This window comes from Strix aluco, chromosome 19, assembly GCF_031877795.1.
Source record: "Strix aluco isolate bStrAlu1 chromosome 19, bStrAlu1.hap1, whole genome shotgun sequence".
Taxonomy (NCBI): Eukaryota; Metazoa; Chordata; class Aves; order Strigiformes; family Strigidae; genus Strix; species Strix aluco.
Genome location: NC_133949.1, coordinates 10,384,405 through 10,403,064, shown reverse-complemented (window position 1 = coordinate 10,403,064; position 18,660 = coordinate 10,384,405). Strand labels below are relative to the sequence as shown.

At 43.5% G+C, this 18,660-nt stretch overlaps 1 protein-coding gene and 1 long non-coding RNA gene across 7 annotated transcripts in view; one reads left to right on the top strand and one right to left on the bottom strand.

Annotated features, from left to right (window-relative positions):
• MYO1C (myosin IC) overlaps window positions 1-18,634 on the top strand; it is a 58,447-nt gene extending 39,813 nt beyond the window's left edge. For all 6 annotated transcript variants that reach the window (XM_074844898.1, XM_074844901.1, XM_074844902.1 and 3 more), the window contains 29 exons: window positions 244-442; window positions 1,326-1,406; window positions 2,186-2,365; window positions 2,570-2,668; window positions 2,904-3,017; window positions 3,569-3,640; window positions 3,930-4,049; window positions 4,282-4,364; window positions 4,698-4,803; window positions 5,194-5,274; window positions 5,666-5,757; window positions 6,819-6,913; window positions 7,139-7,185; window positions 7,468-7,548; window positions 7,735-7,840; window positions 8,368-8,485; window positions 8,708-8,821; window positions 9,003-9,079; window positions 9,225-9,293; window positions 9,545-9,629; window positions 9,842-10,001; window positions 10,676-10,759; window positions 12,523-12,616; window positions 12,725-12,780; window positions 13,277-13,412; window positions 14,911-14,981; window positions 15,406-15,503; window positions 15,770-15,869; window positions 16,941-18,634. In XM_074844898.1, the coding sequence (XP_074700999.1) occupies window positions 244-442; window positions 1,326-1,406; window positions 2,186-2,365; window positions 2,570-2,668; window positions 2,904-3,017; window positions 3,569-3,640; window positions 3,930-4,049; window positions 4,282-4,364; window positions 4,698-4,803; window positions 5,194-5,274; window positions 5,666-5,757; window positions 6,819-6,913; window positions 7,139-7,185; window positions 7,468-7,548; window positions 7,735-7,840; window positions 8,368-8,485; window positions 8,708-8,821; window positions 9,003-9,079; window positions 9,225-9,293; window positions 9,545-9,629; window positions 9,842-10,001; window positions 10,676-10,759; window positions 12,523-12,616; window positions 12,725-12,780; window positions 13,277-13,412; window positions 14,911-14,981; window positions 15,406-15,503; window positions 15,770-15,869; window positions 16,941-16,967 (2,845 nt within the window). In that variant the 3' untranslated portion in view covers window positions 16,968-18,634. The remainder of the gene's footprint in view (window positions 1-243; window positions 443-1,325; window positions 1,407-2,185; window positions 2,366-2,569; window positions 2,669-2,903; window positions 3,018-3,568; window positions 3,641-3,929; window positions 4,050-4,281; window positions 4,365-4,697; window positions 4,804-5,193; window positions 5,275-5,665; window positions 5,758-6,818; window positions 6,914-7,138; window positions 7,186-7,467; window positions 7,549-7,734; window positions 7,841-8,367; window positions 8,486-8,707; window positions 8,822-9,002; window positions 9,080-9,224; window positions 9,294-9,544; window positions 9,630-9,841; window positions 10,002-10,675; window positions 10,760-12,522; window positions 12,617-12,724; window positions 12,781-13,276; window positions 13,413-14,910; window positions 14,982-15,405; window positions 15,504-15,769; window positions 15,870-16,940) is intronic.
• Window positions 10,770-16,934, bottom strand: LOC141932001 (uncharacterized). Its single transcript, XR_012625727.1, has 3 exons — window positions 16,741-16,934; window positions 13,345-14,959; window positions 10,770-12,425 (listed from the first exon to the last, which is right to left on the bottom strand). It is a non-coding gene; the product is annotated as an uncharacterized LOC141932001 (long non-coding RNA).
• Window positions 18,635-18,660: the final 26 nt, after the last annotated feature.

The window sequence follows — 18,660 nt, the reverse complement described above, 5'->3', positions numbered from 1 at the left end:
GAGTCAAAAGAAATTTTTAAAGGAATTTGATAGATTTGTGCTCAGTGGTTAAGGTGTGTATAGAGATGTCGGCAATCTGGTGTGTCATCCCCAGAAGCAGCGCGCGTTTTCCCAGCCCCTGCACACCCACTTCTTTTGAGGTGTCTCTGCTGGGAGCTTGCACTGTGGGATCATCTTAGCTGAGGCGCCTCTGCCCTTCGCTTGTGGAAACAAAACTAATGCCCGGTTATCGCTGTCTCTCAGCTACGCTATTGCAGACAATTCCTACCGCTCCCTGCGCACGGAGAGGAAGGATCAGTGCATTCTGATCTCTGGGGAGAGCGGGGCCGGCAAGACAGAGGCCACCAAGAAGATCCTGCAGTACTACGCCGTGACCTGTCCAGCCAGTCAGCAGGTCGAGACCGTGAAGGACCGCCTGTTACAATCCAATCCCGTCCTGGAGGTAACTCTAGAGCCCGCGGCACGGAAACTTGACATTGAGTCATAGCAGCAGCGCTCACATTTTCCAGCTGAGGGGGTGGGGGCAGCTGGACCCCACTGGGCATGAGCGAGTGTTCTGCACTGGGAACGCTGGTTCACGGCGTGTGGGCAGACGCACACAGGGGAATCCCAGTCAGCTTCCAAGCCAAAGAAATGGCTGTTTGCTACTGAACTCTCTTGGCCCTTTCCAGTCCACCAGGAGCAGTTCTGGAGTGGCCGGGCTGCAGGGAGAGGCCGGCATTTGGCGTGGGCAGAGTTCTGGTGTGCTGCATAAGTTTGCCAAGCCAGAAGCGGAGGCATCCACCGTGGGCAGCGTTGCCCTCTGATAAATGCATTTGTGGGTGCATTTCCCAGTGCTGTGGTGTCCTCTAGTGTCCAGTCCCGAGCTGTCTTTGTAGTTCCCTTTGATATTTCCGCTCTGTTCTCCAAGGGAAAGGTGTGCTCCCGGTGAGAGGGGAAAGCCTGGCGGGCCCAGGCCTGTTGGGTGGTGCCTGCTGCGAGCGGAGCTGCGGGTGGCTGTGAGCAAATAGCTGTGATGAAAGAGGAAGCTTTGCGAAGACTGTCAGACATGACATATGTTGTCAGCAGTGAACTGGCATTAAAATAAGCTTGCTAGGAGGGATGGAAATGTTTTCAGAGGCATGTTCCATCTGCGATGCTTGCATTGGGTATAAAGATCAGCATTAGAATTTGGGTAGCAATCTGTTTCCTTCTTGGTTTCCCTTGCAAAAAGGAAAAATCTAGGCTTTAATGGCTGTAAATGAACAACTGGCAGCTTTACCAAAGTGTTTATAAATAATCGTATTTGATGTTTATTATTTTTTCTCTGATCATTTTAATTTCAGGCCTTTGGAAACGCAAAAACCCTTCGGAATGACAACTCCAGCCGATTTGGGAAGTATATGGATGTGCAGTTTGATTACAGGGTAACATAAAAACTGTTCTATACTTCAGAACTGGTTCTGGTCATAGCAGGTCTCTGTTCCCTGTGCTGTCTTGTACGGGCGTGTATGTGGAGCAGTTGTTTTTCATTCCCTCCACGACAGTGGAAGCAGAGCCTGTGGTAGCAAAGTTTGGTTCCAGAGGGTTTTATAGAATCCGCTTTCCTTTCTTTTTTCCCTCATTTGTCTATATAGAGAAACAGATTAAATCCTCTTACTTCTAGGGTGTACATGCACCATGCAAATGGATACTCCCAAACTAAATCCACGTGAGCCAGCTGTGATCTGAAGATAATCTCTGTCCCGTGTAACTTTGCCTCGTGTTTGTTTCAATTCTGATCCAAATTTCCCCACACCGTGTAGATGAACATAGTGCAAGAACAGAGTAGCTTGGCGTACTGCAGTCGTTTAAACGTCTCAATACGAATCCCTCCCCACTCACAGTTTTGCTGCTTTTCCTTTGTGTTCAGTTCCTTCTGAGAAGGAGTTTTACACAAGTCAGGATCCCATTCACTATGTGCTGTAGCCACGATCTGTAAAACAGCATCTTATTTTCACTCAGTAGTTCATTTTGCATACACTTCAAAACTGAAGTCACCACTCTGTTTTAGCTGAAATAGATTGGGATACAAAATGACAGATACTTTTCTGTCTTTTTGTAGGCTATCCTTTTGTATCCTGTTTGTCTTTGAATAGGCCACCAAGAACGAGAAATATTTCCCTCTGTGTTGATGAACTATTTCAATGTATCTGGTTTGATTTAGGGAGCTCCTGTTGGGGGCCACATCTTGAACTACCTCCTGGAGAAGTCCCGAGTTGTGCACCAGAATCACGGAGAGAGGAACTTCCACATTTTCTACCAGCTGCTAGAAGGAGGGGAGGAGGACTTACTGCGAAGGCTGGGCCTTGAGAAGAGCCCACAACAGTATCACTATTTAGTAAAGGTGTGCATTAATTAGTAATTCTTACAATATTGTTATAGTATAGGACCAATATATTCTCAGTTGCCTTTGTAGTTTCCTTTCCTCACTTAAAAAATAACACTGAGATGACTGCTATGAAAGGAAACATGGCAGAAGTGCACTGAGCCTGAGTTAATATATCTTTGACAATTATTTACTTATTTATATCAAACTGTGTCTTTTTAGGGTCACTGTGCAAGGGTCAGTTCCATAAATGATAAAAATGATTGGAAGATTGTACGAAGAGCCCTGTCCATTATAAGCTTCAATGACAACGAGGTGGAGGTAAGGCGTGTTTAACAGCACAGCTGATTTTTCTACTCTTAAGGAATTTTTCTGCTTTGATTTGTTATTTCTGACCAAAGGCAGCCTTCAGAATGAATGTATTATCTGCAAAAATCCTGGGAAAAAACCCCCAAAACGTTCTCATAAAATCTTCATTAACACAGAAATCCCCCTGCCTTTTCTTGCTGTGTGTTCCTTTCGTCATCCTGGTTTCTGACTGTCGCTTCCATTCCAGGATTTGCTGAGCATTGTGGCTAGTGTCCTGCATCTGGGGAACGTGCAGTTCGCTGCTGATGAGCAAGGAAATGCTCAAGTCACTACAGAGAACCAGATTAAATACCTGGCTAGGGTGAGTGTCACCAGTTAGAGATCTGTTACATTAAAGATGAATTGCAGTTTTCCTTCTTTTGAACTTGGTACCATCGTATCATTTTAGAATACAATTTAGAAGTTTACTTTTATTTGACCTAAATAAAATGCAAATATTAACATCAAAGCCCTTTAATTGACAACTTCTCTATTTACCACTTGATCCACCACTGACTTGAGGTTTTCACCTTCAGGCAGTGGGACAGGAATTAGACCTACTCTGGTATTTAGACCTACTTCTGAGTTTTAAAGAAAGAACAACCCCGGTGGCTTTGCTTAGTCAGTTCTCTGTGCCAGAACAATCAAGCCTGTTTATTTGCTAGGTCATATCACTGCCCGAGAGGAGGTGGTGTGCGGGCGGGGAGGGGGGAGGATTGACGTTGTGAGAGGTCTTGCAGTGTGGATGGGAAAATAAAGGGTTGTTCTGCTGGACTGTGCTTTTGAGGACAGCCTTTCTCATCTCTTCAAATTATCAGTAATAGTTTCAACGTACTGCTTCATAAATTAATTTCATATTCTACCACTTTGCAGCTTCTAGCAGTTGAGGGCTCTGTTCTTCGAGATGCCTTGATCCACAAGAAGATCATAGCAAAAGGGGAAGAGGTAAGAACATGAGCTGGGGATCGGGGAGGCCGATGGAATTAAATCAAGCTAGCGGTACACTGTCAGCTCTCTTCCCAGAAGTAAACAGTTCACTCCTCGCTTGTCGAGGGAGGTTGTCGATGCAGGAGGCCCACAGCCTAATGGTGACTTGCAGCCTGTACGGCTGGGAGATGCTGATGTGAGCTGAGCTGACAGGATGCCGCTGGGTGGCTGTTTATTAACAGTGAACTAGGGAAATTTCAGCCCTCGGTGGAACGGCTGTTGAGCGGCTTTGTTCTCCTGCACACAGCTCATCAGTCCCCTGAACCTGGAGCAGGCAGCCTACGCAAGGGACGCGCTTGCTAAGGCGATCTACGGACGCACTTTCTCCTGGCTGGTGAACAAGGTTAACAAGTCTCTTGCTTACAAGGTAACTAAACCTGCTGGTTGTTGATATCCAACCCAAGCGTGAAAGGAAGTTTTAAATCTTGTAGCTGCAAAGCAGAGAAGTGATAAGCTCCACGCTGTACAGTGATTTCTAAATGAATTTGTTTTCCATTAAGAAGAGGGTAAGGAGTAAATGCTGTAACTAAATTAGTAAGACGAAGTGATGGATCGTAGCTGTGAGTACATATCAACATTTCTTTTTTGCCCTATTGCAGGAAGGAGAGTTTCCAGGCTGGAGAAGTACAACAGTCCTAGGATTGCTTGATATCTACGGATTTGAGGTTTTCCAGCACAACAGGTTTGTTTCAATCAATGTCTCTGAGTTTGGAGTAAATTCCGCATGACTTCCTTCATTATAGTGTTTTCTCTCCATTATGAAATAAGATGTTATTCCGTCTCTGGTGCTCTTATTAAGAGAGAAAGAGATGATGTTTCAACTTTAGGAAATCAGTTGAATAACTGATAATCACAGGGCTTCTAACGCTTGGGGCATCCAGCTAGTATTTAGCATTTACAGCTGTTAATGTTCCTGGTATTTTAAAGAGATATATTCTTGCTGCTGCCCACTGATTGTAGCTTCTTTTACTTGTGCTACAGTGTTAGTGATTATTTTTCTGATTTTTGTTTGCAGCTTTGAGCAATTTTGTATTAATTATTGTAATGAAAAATTGCAGCAGCTCTTCATAGAGCTCACGTTAAAGTCAGAACAAGAGGAATACGAGTCAGAAGGCATAGCGGTAAGAGCCAATATCATCGCTTCCACTATCTCCTTTGTAGCACCTCCTGCAGGCCAGAGGACAGGTGATTAGAAAAGGAGCTGCTACTAATGGTCTCCAAAGTAAATGAATTGAAGAGCTTTCCTTCTTCCTTTCTCTTTGAAACACTTTGGTAACTCATGTGTGATACAGCTAGAAGTGAGTAATGCCATTCCAATCTTTTACTGTGATATCAAAGAAACACCTTTTAAAGGGAATGTTAGGAAAACAAATTTGATGAGTGAAAAAGCTTTTTTTCAAATTTGACAGAAAGATTATTTAAATAAGGTGCTGTCTGAAATGTTCTGAAATTTTCAAGATTTTTCCGGTCTAGAATTGTTTTCACCTGAGTGTGATTTCTTGTCTTTGTAGTGGGAACCAGTTCAGTATTTCAATAACAAAATAATTTGTGATTTGGTGGAGGAGAAATTCAAAGGCATCATTTCTATTCTGGTGAGTTGACAACACCTTTTTAAATGAAAAATTTGGGGCAGTGTAGTAGAAAACAAGGGAAAGAACACGGGGGAAGAAGAAGGTCTAAGCTTTTATTAGGATTATTTGGGCAGGTGGGAAGAGCTACGATACGCTGAACAGTGGCACCATTAAAAGTTGTATTGTATCACCTCCATCTGCTCTCGGGAAAGAAGCTTCCAATCCAGGCAGTCTGGAAGGAGGAAAGTGTTTTCTTTTCAGCTCCACAATTCATTTGTTGAACTAAGAGCTGACCTACCTGTTAAAAGGCCAAAGGGTCAAACTGGGGTGGTGTCTCTGAGACAGAATTAGAGCTGGCCTGTGCACGGACAAGCACAGCAAGAAATCAATACTAGAACACGTGTGCTTGTAGGATGAAGAGTGTCTCAGACCGGGGGATGCCACAGATACAACATTCTTGGAGAAACTGGAGGAAACTGTGAAGAACCACCCTCATTTTCTCACGTGAGTGTTCACATAGCTGAGGGCAGTGACAGTAGCAGGATCCAAGTGTGTGATATTGCCTAGAGCTTGAAGTATTCCTCGATAACATGGTAACTCATTGTGTGTGTGGCAGCAGCATCCTCAGTGTACGGGGTCCCGCATAAAAGATGATCATGTTTTCCTTTGCAAAGAGATTAGATTATGAGTCAAGATAATACAGAGTAAATTGTCAACACTAACTGCCTTGCTCTTCTCAAGACTATGCTTCAGAATACGACAGGAGCACCAAAACTCTTGTTACTGACTTGCCTTTTCGCCAATCCCTCCCTGGCATCCTATTGCTAATATGTCCGAGGGATTTGCAGGCTTGCAGCTCCTTGGCTCTTCAGATGTGACAAACTCTGGTTTGGAGTTTTAGCCTAGATCATTCCCCAGCACTGATGACTCAAGTCAGGCCTAGGAATAACTAGAACATAGAGCAGAATTTTATGGGTAAAAAGAGCGTTTAGAGGTGTATATGCATTAAAATGATTTACATGGTGTTGGTGCTTTTGAAATTGAGAAGTTTCTGTTGCACTACATCTGCTTCCCAGACAATCCTGATATCCTCCTTTGACTTTGGTAACCTATCCCTATTGCTGCCACTCTTGCTTAATGGCTGTGAATTCCATGTTTCACCTTTCAGATGGTTTACTTCAGTTTTGGAGCTCCAAATGGCTTTTTATTCTTACTGAATGAAATTTATGCTCAGATCAGGATCTGTACGGCATCTCATGAGTATGCCAGCTTGCTGCCTCTGATTTCATGTGCACACAGAACCACTCTGCAACCTCAGCAGGAAGCTGAAAGTTCATCCACTTAAAATAAACTTAAATGCATTTTCTGACATTTTTATGATTTTCTAGTTGATAACTCTTTATTTACTTTCGGTCTCGACAATCAGCAAGTCAGATTTATTCCCTGTGCCCCTTCTCTGTTCACATAGTCCCACCCTGGGATCAAATGCCATAGTGCTTTTTGAAGTGAACCCCGCCATGAAACAAATGGTTGTTTCTCAGGAAACTTCTTTGCTTTCACACCAGGCACAAGCTCGCTGACCAGAAGACTCGCAAGTCACTGGGGCGGGAGGAGTTTCGGCTGTCACACTATGCTGGGGAGGTCACCTACAGCGTCGCAGGTAAGTGTGTGCATCACCCCCGCCGTCTCTCGCTCTTCCTCCTCCTCCCGTCCTCTGCCCTTTGAATTAAAACAGCTTCACTATATAGTAAAGAAAAATCCGGGCATAGAATATGTCTACACATCATTTCATTACCCAGATCAATTTCCCCATCTCAAATTCCTGCCTTGTTGTGAAGTTCGGTGGAACAGCGGTGGCAGCCTGAGCGCTTTCTCTTTCTTCCAGGTTTTCTAGATAAAAACAATGACCTTCTCTTTCGGAACCTGAAGGAGGTGAGTATGGATAGAGGATGTTTCCAATACTCAGCAGAACGAGGAGTTGAGTTTAAAATGGGGTGGCACCTGAGGGAAAAGATTCTTCTAGACTCCTCCTGGAGAATGCACGTCCGTAGGGCTGCACTATGAAAAGTCAAATTGAGGTGCCCAAAGTTCATTTTATTATTAAAAAGCAAAACAAAACAAAACACCCCAAGCAAACAGTCTTGTCCCATGTTTCTTTGATAGTTCTCTGAAGAATACTCTGTACTTTATCTCTGAAAACGTCTCTCTCTGCAGACCATGTGCAACTCTGAGAATCCTATTATAAATCAGTGTTTTGACAGGACAGAGCTGACAGACAAAAAGAGACCTGAAACGGTAAGAACACCAGAGCTGGATGGAAGTGGGACTATTTCCCCTTTTTAAAAGACATGTCCTGTCTAACGTGCTAATCTAAATGCAAGCCTCTTACATTTAAAGCTGGGAGGCTGACATTTGTTCTGCAGTCACAAGTACTAGCTCTACATCATCGCTTCACACATCGTTTTCTTTCTTTTCTCCTAGGCAGCAACTCAGTTTAAAAACAGCCTCTCCAAGCTCATGGAGATTCTGATGTCCAAAGAACCCTCCTACATTCGTTGCATTAAACCTAACGATGCTAAACAGGCTGGTATGACCCTGGTGACTTTTTTTTTCCCTGACAGCTGTATACAGACCGCTAGATCGCAGTCAGTGCGGCATAGAACAGAGATCAAATGAAGAAGTCCCGCAAGATTTTTTTCATTTTGGGTCTGTCCCAGAGCTTTTTGTAGGGATGTGGTGACAGTACCAGCAGCCAGGAATCAGAATGGGATCACTGGTCTTGGGTGGAGTAGGGTCCTGTTTAAAGTGAAGCATTATTAACCTATGTAACTTCCTTTTAATGACCTTTGTTCTCACTCATTTATTCCTCCTGTATGCATAGAACATCCTAAAGGAGAACTTCTTTTTGGAACTAAATATCAATGTATATTAAAAAGGGAGAGGGGGGGAAAGACAGGAGACACAAAGTGAGTTTTGTGGGACTTGCCCTGTGAGAATGGGTTAGAGGTTAAAGATAACTGTGTAAGACAGAACCAAGAACTGAGCATTCCCCTTCTCCAGACGAAGGGACAGCTACATATTAAACATGTTTCTCTATTTTCATGCTCGCTCAAGATCGATTTGATGAAGTTCTAATCCGACATCAAGTGAAATACCTCGGGTTGATGGAGAACCTCAGAGTGCGCAGAGCTGGGTTTGCATATCGAAGAAAATATGAAGTTTTCCTGCAGAGGTAGGATTACCTTGTACTCCCCTCTCCCTGCTGCCCCCTCCCCCTGGTCTTGGTCTCAGAGATGTTGAGGCTGTGGAGCTGTTCCGAACAGCGAAGAGGCAGCCCTTACACCTAAAAGACTTATTTTCTTGAGGGAGTGAGAAGCAAGGCCTCTCTCCCTTCCCAGTGACCTGTCTGGACTGGATTTCTCTCCCTGAGCTTGCTTCTGCTGTCAATGTACAGGTACAAATCCCTTTGTCCAGAAACGTGGCCCACGTGGGACGGACGGCCCCACGATGGGGTGGCTGTGCTGGTGAAACATCTTGGCTACAAACAGGAAGAATACAAAATGGGACGGTTAGTTCTTCTGTTTTCTTAATTTGGGATGATGAATCATTGGACGTCCGTGTCATTGCTTTTAAATAAGGCTTCTCTATTTAATGGGGGAGGAAGAGATTAGAGATCCCAAAGGAGATGCTAAGGGCAGGAAGCAAACTTCTCCAGCACGTTAAACTTAATTCTGCATTTCTATTTCTAGAACAAAGATTTTTATCCGCTTTCCCAAGACCTTGTTTGCAACGGAAGATGCTCTGGAAGTGAGGAAGCAGAGTCTGGGTGAGTCACACACGCTGCAGTAGCTTCAGGGACAGTGAGCTGTCTGTTTTCTGATTTATTCTATTTTTGTTTAAAAAGATTACCCTTTTTCTACCAAAATCTGCTTGGTCACAATTTCAAATTGCTATTTTTCTTGTAATTTCAGCAACAAAAATGCAGGCCACATGGAGAGGTTTCTACCGTCGAAAGAAATTCCTACACATGAAACACTCAGGTACGAGAGCGAGCGAGAGGAGACGGCAGTGCTGGGGGACTGCATGGTTTGAGTGCCCACAACAATATGATACAGTTATGCATTGTATCATATCGTTAGGAACTTAAATTATGTTCTTTCCCATATGCCATGCTGAAGGCTGTTTATTTCCAGACCGGGCTTTCCTGAGCACTTTTTGTTGCCAGTTTTGTATGGAGTTAATATTGGTATGAAGGAGCTCACTTAGTGCAAAATCTTTGTATTATTTTTAGCAATAGCCATCCAGTCCTGGTGGCGGGGAACCTTGGGACGCCGAAAAGCTGCCAAGAAGAAGTGGGCAGTAGAGACTATCAGAAGGTGTGTAAAGAATAACCCAAGCCATCAAATGGGTACTTCTTAACAATAAGGTGATAAGAATAAACTCTCATCACTACAGTATCAGAGATTTTTTAAAATAAACTACAACTATTAAGTAAATCCCAGAAAATGGTTTGGTTGGGAGAGCCCTCTAAATATCTCTAGCTTTGATCACTTTTCTAATTTTGTAATAAAATGTTGTTCTTCCTCAGGTTCATTAAAGGTTTTATTTACCGGAACCACCCTCGCTGCCCAGAGAATGAGTATTTCCTTGATTACATCCGCTTCTCCTTCCTGATGAACCTCAAGCGTAATTTACCAAAAAGCGTTTTGGACAAATCGTGGCCAACTCCCCCCCCATCACTGTGTGAGGTAGGCACAGCCCCACGCCGATGTCACGGGGGGTGGATTGTATTGGAGACCAGGGGCCACCAGAGGCCTGAGGGGACCCTCCTGCCAGGTTCTCACTCAAGTTCCACGTTGCATTAGCATCTCCACTAGTAGAATTAATCCACACGTCATCACATGGGTGTAATTAGCATATCTATAAAATTCTTAGAGCTGTTGTATTGAAGGTTCTTGAGAGTGTGCTGCTGTTGCAACACCATTTTCTACTGCTTTTCTCATCCATTTCTGAAACTTTCTTCCCTTTTTCTCAGAACAAATTAAGTTCCCTCTGGACAGTTAAATTGGCTGCAATGACAGTGCGGTTGCCTGTGAAGAACATATTAAACTTCCTCTATTGCCATTATTATTCTGCATCTGGCAGAATTGGGTTTTTATCTGATCAAAACAAAATATTGCAGAAAGTCCCAGTTATCCAAAGGCCCTTGTTTGGTTGGGTGGGACAGCTGGAAAGTGCAGTGCTGCTGGTATTCACTCTCCATTCTAAAGCAGCTGGAGAATGTTGGGGGGCAACTGTGAGAAAGGTCAAAAATAAACTTCCTATTATTTAATTTTAAAAGTAACTCTGTAATGAAAGTGTTTTATATTGGTTTGTCAGTAATTTTGAGCTACTTTCATTTACTGTGAGATTTCTTCTTCAGGCATCCCAGCTCCTGCGACAGCTCTGTATGCAGAACATGGTCTGGACCTACTGCAAGAGAATCAGCCCAGAGTGGAAGCAGCAGGTACGAGACAACTTTACGTTATTTCACAAACTACACTGATGTTACTGGGAACAGGAGGGGGTTCTCAGCATTATTTATTATAAGAAATGAAGGAGGGGAGCAGCTGGATGGAGGGACAAGGGTGCTGCTACAGAGGGAGCCACCAAAGCAGCAGGGAGGTGGAGGAACTCTTGAATCACTGCATTCTTCAGCGGCTGGTTAACAGTTCCACAAGAACACTGTGATTCTTTTTAGGTTAGAGACAAAAAAACTAAATGCTACAATGTGCATGAAATAAAAGAAAAACCATTATATACATATTTCAATACATACTATTTAAACAGTGTTGTATATCTATGCTCCTGTATAATTTCTATACTGAAAAGCCCTGTTATTCTTCCCATGGAAGATAAAAATATAAGAAGCTGCATTATTCTGGTTGTACCGTATCAAGTAGAGAGTAAGAATTCTGCAGACACAAACCCAGTCATTTTGCAAACAGAGAAGTTATATGAACAGTTACAGCTGCTGTTCTAGCTAAAAAGACTGAAAATTATACTGATTATTTGATTCATCTTAGTCATGGAAAGGTAGAGAGGGAATTTTTTTAATGTTAAAAAAAGGCTCAGTAGAAGGACATAATAGGAAGTTTATACATTAAACAATTTAGATGTAACTGTTGGGAGACGATAGTCAGAGGTGCCATCGAGCCTTTTCTTGATTGCATGGTATATCATACTGCTTAGGAAGGCCTGCCAAGTATTAAGCACATGTAATGAAATGCTGTAGATTAGTTGGTGGCTGAGCCTGTGATTAAGGACACAGGATTAATACCAGCCATCACTGAGCTGGAGGTGGGAACTCAGCAGAACACTTTCTTTTCCCCAGCAAACCAGACTCACTAATCATGGATATCTTTTATCCACATTTTACCTGTAAATCATCTCAGGTACATTATACTGTGCAAGAGCACCCGTAACATCCATTTGCCCTAAATAAAGCAAAGGGGCTTTCCTGTTTCCTCATTCACTGGTTTTGTTCTTATTCTGAAAAAACACAAGTCAGGAGCTAAGAGCACAGGTCATGTTTGCTGTGTGGGGTGACTGTATCCTGGAATACTGCCCCTGTGAAAGGGACCAAAGGTTTATGGTGACTAATCATGTCAGCAGGAACTCCCAGGGCAGTACGGTAGCGGATTGAACTGTACTGTTTGGCAGAGGATAAGGTGGAGAATATTGAGGGAGTAGATGAGAGCTGTAATGAATGTGTTACACAGGTGCTAGTAATGACATAACTTTTCTGTCAGTACTTAAAGTAAAAATGTTGACTAGCTGAAAGGCTTCGGGCAGGGGAAAAAAATCTGAAACATGAAAAAAGCCATATGAGGTAGAACAGGAGAACAAACTTTAGCTTAAGGAGGAAGAATTTAAGAGAAGCAGTGCAGTGGGAGAATTCTGAGCCTTTTTAAACATGGGCATTATCAAAATCCAGAGCCTCGATGCCATGTCCAGATCAATTCCAACCAGAAATATGATGCATACTTTTGAGATTAAAGAAAAAAAAACAAACAACAGAAATTTCCTACCTTAATGATAGGGTAACTGTTGAAGATGTGAGGGATGTATGGAATATTTTGGGTAATTTTGTGACTAGTATGATTCAGGAGGTCAGACTTAGATGATGACTGCTAAAAAATAACAAAAAGGGAACATCACTTAAGACATTTATCTTTTTATCAAGGAGAAATTTTATACTAAACAAGAATACACCTTTTGTCCTTGCAGTTGGAACAAAAAGTAATTGCCAGTGAAATTTTTAAGGGTAAAAAAGACAATTACCCTCAGAGTGTTCCTAGACTCTTCATCAACACTCGACTTGGTGAGTAGGTGTTGTAAAGTTTAACGGGAATAAGGAAGAGGGGGATTAATCCACTGTTTTCTTGCTAGAAATTTCTTTCTAACCCCCACCTCTTTGGTTTTACTACAGGTAATGAAGAGATAAATGCTAAAGTCCTTCAGGCTTTAGAAAATGAGGCCATTAAGGTGAGATGCATGTCCTAATATTTTTGTCAAGCTTCTAGAGTTATTCAGCAGAATATCAGAAGATTAGATTTCTGAAGAAAATACAGCAAGAATTTTACATTATATTAAGCTTATTATACCTTAGAAGATAGTCTGTGGGAAGAGCTGATGGCTCAGAAACATGATTTGGAGATTTGAGCAAGTTTAATTATGTCAGTTAAGAATTAAAAGGGTTGCAGCTGGTGTGTCTGGAGAGGAAAGGAGAAACCTGCACAGACTGAAACTAAACCTGGATTTTTGAAGCCCACAGCCAGCTGTAGTCATCAAGTTAGTGTTCAGAACTCCACTAGGTCAACAAGGAAGTCTGTGGCAGAACTGAGAATAGGACTCAGAAGTGGTCTCCCATTCCCAGTTTACCAGCCACTGGTCAGTAACTCCTGCACACTCTCTAGGCTAGAGGGAAGGTAGCTGACAGTTAAACAAGTTGCAGTTCTAGCACTGTTAACACTTATTTCAGTATGCAGTTCCTGTGATCAAGTATGACCGGAAAGGATACAAAGCAAGAGCACGGCAGCTGCTTCTTACCCAAAATGCTGTTGTCATAGTTGAAGAATCCAAAATCAAACAACGGATTGACTATGCCAATCTGACAGGTAAGAATGGCAACGTGGATGGGCTCTGGCTCACTGGGCTGAAGTCAGCCTTCACCTTGGCTACAGTTAAGTAATAACACAATATAACCAGTTTGTCTTTGTCCTGGACAAGAATGGAATTATCTGATACTGACAAGCATTTCAAGTCTGTAATATCTTGAAACTGAGTTTTTCTAAAATTAAACTCTGTAACATGTCACAAAAATTACTCAATTCATCTCCCCCAAGCCCCCTCCTAAGTTATTTCCCAATTGCACATCTCTACCGCAGGGGAATTGCACCATTATTACATGGCAGCTGCTTGGGACACTGCTACAGCTTTCAACCTTCTAAATATTTGACATGGACTTGATACTTTTAGAGGGGGGAACTTGTCAAAGAGAGAAAACTGCCGAGTGTCTGGTGCATTGTACTTCATTACTTGGCTTTGTCTGAAACCTCTCACTTCAGAGCCTCAGCTCCAGCTCAGCTGCAGTTCCTCTTCACAGCCAATTTTGGTGCTAATCATTTCAGTGTTAGTTGCATGAGGCTATCTGCTGCATTTGTAACTCACCATTCAAAGTGGTTTCCAAGGACAACCATGATTTGGGGTTCTGTGACTCCTGTGAGATGCTGTTATGGCAGAGAGGTATGTTCATCACTGCTAGGGGTGGGCTAGCTCCATTTAAATAGCTAATCCAGTTTGTATCTAGTGTCACAATACTAAACAAAGTCCAAAAATAAACTGTGAAGAAACAGACACTCCTGAGACACAGCACAGTGCTCCTTAACTAATCCCTACCCACCTACCCCAGGGAGAGGATTTTTTTTCATTTAGCAAACATGAGCAATGCCTGGCAGAGGCTCAGCCTCTTGCTGACTGCATGGTCAGAAGGCACTGCTGGCTGGCTGGGCAAGTAGAAATGCTGAACTCAGAGCCCAAGTTGGTGTCAGTGCACCATAACAGGACCCACAAGGACCAGTATGGTGGGTGTGGGTTCAGCAGGGCAAGGAATTCACAGAAATGGCAACTTGCTGGGGCTCCTACAGCACCTCTGGCCTTTCTTATTGCATGTTGACAGTGCCACGGGGGGGGACAACAGTGACCACGTTGTTGCAGTTGCCCCTTAGTACCCCAGTAATTACAGCACTCACCCACCTGCTGGGCTGAAGTAGCTGTCCAGTGGGTGCTGAGAAGTAAAATTTTGGCCATAGGTCCCTTAACTGGCCAAAAGTATCCCTTTGTCAAGTCCATGACAGTTTGTAAACAGGCATTTGGACAGAGGCACCTGGAAGTTTCTTTCCCATCATAAAAAGGAGTTGAAGCTGATTGCCTGTCACCTTGCAGCCTCTTCAGCTCCTCTGCTGACATGTTAGTGCAGTGCTTCTGTGCAGCTTCTCAGCTGTCAGGTTTCTTGGTGTGGGAACAACAGTTGCTGCGTTCCTGGGAGAGGTTGTGAAACGCGCAAGAATCCGAGCGGTGATGTGCGGGGTGTCAGATGGCCATTTTCTATTGCAGGCATCTCCGTCAGCAGCCTGAGCGACAACTTGTTTGTGCTGCACGTGCACTGCGAGGATAACAAACAGAAGGTAGTGGGACTCATCCATCAGTTCTCCAACCACCTCTAGAAAAAGTTTTAAAGGCACAAAAAGCAGAAGATCCAGCTGGGGAGGGGGGAAAGGGCACACGTGGTGACATGCATGGAACTAACTTTGTGCCAGCTCCAAGCAGCATTTCGCTTTATTTACTTGTGCTCACAGATGGGGTTCACCAGTGACTTGTTTGCCAACAGGACTGGTGCTGTCCCTTGTGCCCATTACTGAGACCTTATAAATAAATCAACTGCCAACAGTGCAGTGTGACCTGCAACAGAGGCCCCAGAGATCTCCACCAAGCCTGGGTCACCTGGAGAAGCAGTTTTCCATGCTAACCTATGGCAAAGTTCTGTCCCTGTTAATTACAGCACAATCACTCTGCCCTACTGACACTAAACCATTGTCTCTCTCCTCCCAGGGAGATGTTGTACTTCAAAGTGACCACGTGATCGAGACGCTAACAAAAACCGCCATGCAGGCAGACAAAGTCAACAATGTCAACATCAACCAGGGCAGGTGAGTGAAGCCAAACACCTCTCGGGAGCTGCCTTGGGTTTCTTGTGTTCTGAAGGGAGCTCTGCTTTAGCATTAAAGGGCTTCAGAAACGTCCCTCTACAACATCAAAACATACCAAATACATCTTACTGAAGGCTCCATTTCTGTGAATGAGCAGATCTATCACAGCTAAGCATTGATACAAAGCAGTCACACAGGAGAAGGGTAAAACTAAGCTAGTGGAGAGGTCACAAATAGTCATCAAATTTGTTCTTACCTCTTCACAGCATAAAATTTACAGTTGGGCAAGGCAAAGAAGGCATAATTGACTTCATATCGGGATCAGAACTGCTTATAGCCAAAGCCAAGAATGGCCATCTAACAGTGGTGAGTACAGGCCGAGGGTGGTAAGAAAGGGTGGGTGGTTCACTTCAGTGGATCCAAACCCAGATTCTGGCATTAAACCGTATTTGCAGCAGATGGACATGTGCCACATGAGTTGCTGAAGGTGCTGCCCTGGTCTACCAGCCCTTTCCCCAGCTGGAGCTGTGCATTGTACTGTTCCTGCAGGCTACAGACTGCCAGGCTCATGCAAACTCATCAAGTGATTGTCCTATCACTCATTTTTTTTTTTCTCCCCAAGATTCAGGCTTTAATGCTATACTCCATTGCAAATCAAATTTTAGAAAGAGGATTTAAAAACACAGGAAGAAAAAAAAAATCCTCTTTCCTTCTCAGATTGTTTGTAGCCTTTCCTGCTAGTCAGATACAGTCATGTAACTGAATTATGAATTGTCAGATTAAAGGTTATTCAGAAATGAATCCAGAACACATTCAGACTGCTCTCACTCCTGTCCTCCTGCAGGCCGACTGGCCTCAGAGCAGCCATCGCCAACGTTGGCGCTTTGCTCTTCACTAGACAGTCCGTCCTATAAAAGGCCACAAACGTAGCACTGCCACAGGCTTTCCTTGCTCTGTGAACACCTAGGGATTGTACATGGGAAGAGATTAGATTTGTATAAGCGTGCTCAGATGAGGATCACGCTTCTTTATTTGCCATCAGTAGCAGCAAGCCAAGTAACTACTTAAGACTATGAAGAAATACATCCTGTAATTTTTTCCCCAGCCTTTTCAAACCATCCCTAGCAACATTTTTCCAGTTCTGCCCCTCCCTCCTTGGCAAAGCAAAGCCTTGTGCTGCTAGCTGAGGGAGAAGTTTGCAATATATCCCCAGGCACTGTGGGCTCCTCTGACTTACAGAATTGCCAAGATCCGCTTTTGTTTCCTGCTGAGACCGCGGCTTCAGTACTTCACAGTAGAGCAAACTATGTACTGTGGCATCGACAGTGGAGTTCTATAAGCCAGTCTTTGGGGCACTGTAAAGATGTTTAGGAGCTAAAACTGTTGCAGCATCTTTGTTTCTAGCACACTTTCTAGCTTGTCCTTCTTCTCCTGCAGGTTGCTCCTCGTTTGAATTCTCGATGATAAAACGTGCCACCACAACAGGACCTTTCCCTCCATCCGTCTGACTGCACCCTACAGAATTGGATGGACATTGTGCCCAGCAAAATCCCCCCTCCTTCCTCGCTTTGCTCATTTTGTTTATTGTTACCAAAGACCTGCACTTTCAGAAATACATCTTGCTTTCTTAATATGAGTTCCAAAAGAAAGGCCTTCTCTTCCTTACCTTAGTGGCAAACACGTGGGTCCAAGACAATGTCTGTGAAACCGTGGCTCATGAAACATATTCAGCTGGGCTTTGAGGGAGAGGGAGCTCTGACTCTTATTAAGAGTTTAGACCCTGATGGAAACGACCAAACTTTTGTGCTTGTTGTCATCAAAAAGCACAATCAGAAAACAAGTAACTGCTGCTTTGTCAGCCAACTCGATGAAATGCCAAACTTTATATTCAGAAAGAATGTTTTATGAAGAATTTTGCTCTGAGACATTTTGATGCTTTGTGTTAAAGCCATATTGTGTAAATGAGTAAAACCCTGTAAATACTTTATAGCTGAGTATGAGAGATGCACTACAAGAAATGGAATTGATGTGGAAACTTTTATGTTTTAGATTTGAAATAATTTTTGGTTTTAGTTTATGATTATATGGTATTAACCTAAGAAACCCATCATGTAACTTCTTCAGTGATCTGGATCCAGAGACTCTTACCTTTTTTTTTTTTCCAAAGTCACCTGTCCCATTTCTTGCTCTATGATGATATTTTTATACTGTAGTAACTTTTTCATATCCACACATCCAACAAAATGTAATACAAACCACAGAGGTTACTACTCTGTGCTGCTCTAGGCTGGAAATGAAACCTGTAGTCCTTGGCCACAGGATGTGCACAGGGGCTTCCCCTCCCACCTTGTACCTGTCTGGAGTCACCACTGCCCCTTTCCTCACACAGCTCATCAGGCTCAGAGCAGCACCTGCAGAAAAAAAAAATTGCTTTTCCTCCTGTGTTAGCGATAACTGGAAGTTTGAGTTCCCACAGTAAAAGCTCCACAATGTTGCTATAAATGCCTCTCAGTACTGCCTTAAAGAGGAAGAGAGGGCTGGTTCAGCACTGCTGGCGTTACTGACCAACAGCTCCTTTGCCTGGAAGCACCTTCCTAAGCAAGCAGCGTCACTTCAGTGCTAACCCAAAGCTAGGAGGGGTACGTGTTCCCAGTGCTCACCGGTCTCAGGCTGCAACAGAGGTCAATACTAAGCACCTGCATTTAACCAAGAACCCAAATGGCCACAGGGTGGACAGCTCTGTGTCAAGTACCTGCTGACTGCACATCACAGCTCCAGCTTCCATTTCCATGTTCCAGACCTCAAACAGTGCATTCTGCACTCTACTTGCCTTACACTTCCTTCACGTTCCACCTCTAGCCTGATGCAGTAGCAACAACAGTTATAGTAAGCCCTAAATAAAATATAACCAAACATGTTGCCACTCACATACGATCGGCTCGGTCTCCTTTTTGGTTTCTGACATTATGCAGTTATCAAACACTGCCCCAGGCCTGGAATGCTGTATACACTGTAGTACATATACACCATACCACTGTATATGCTAGAGTGTATATGCTATACAATGCTGTATACGCTATTATATAACCTCTTCAAGACTACGCTCAATAAATTTTTACAAAAAAACCACACCTTGTCTTTGTTGTACAAACAGTTT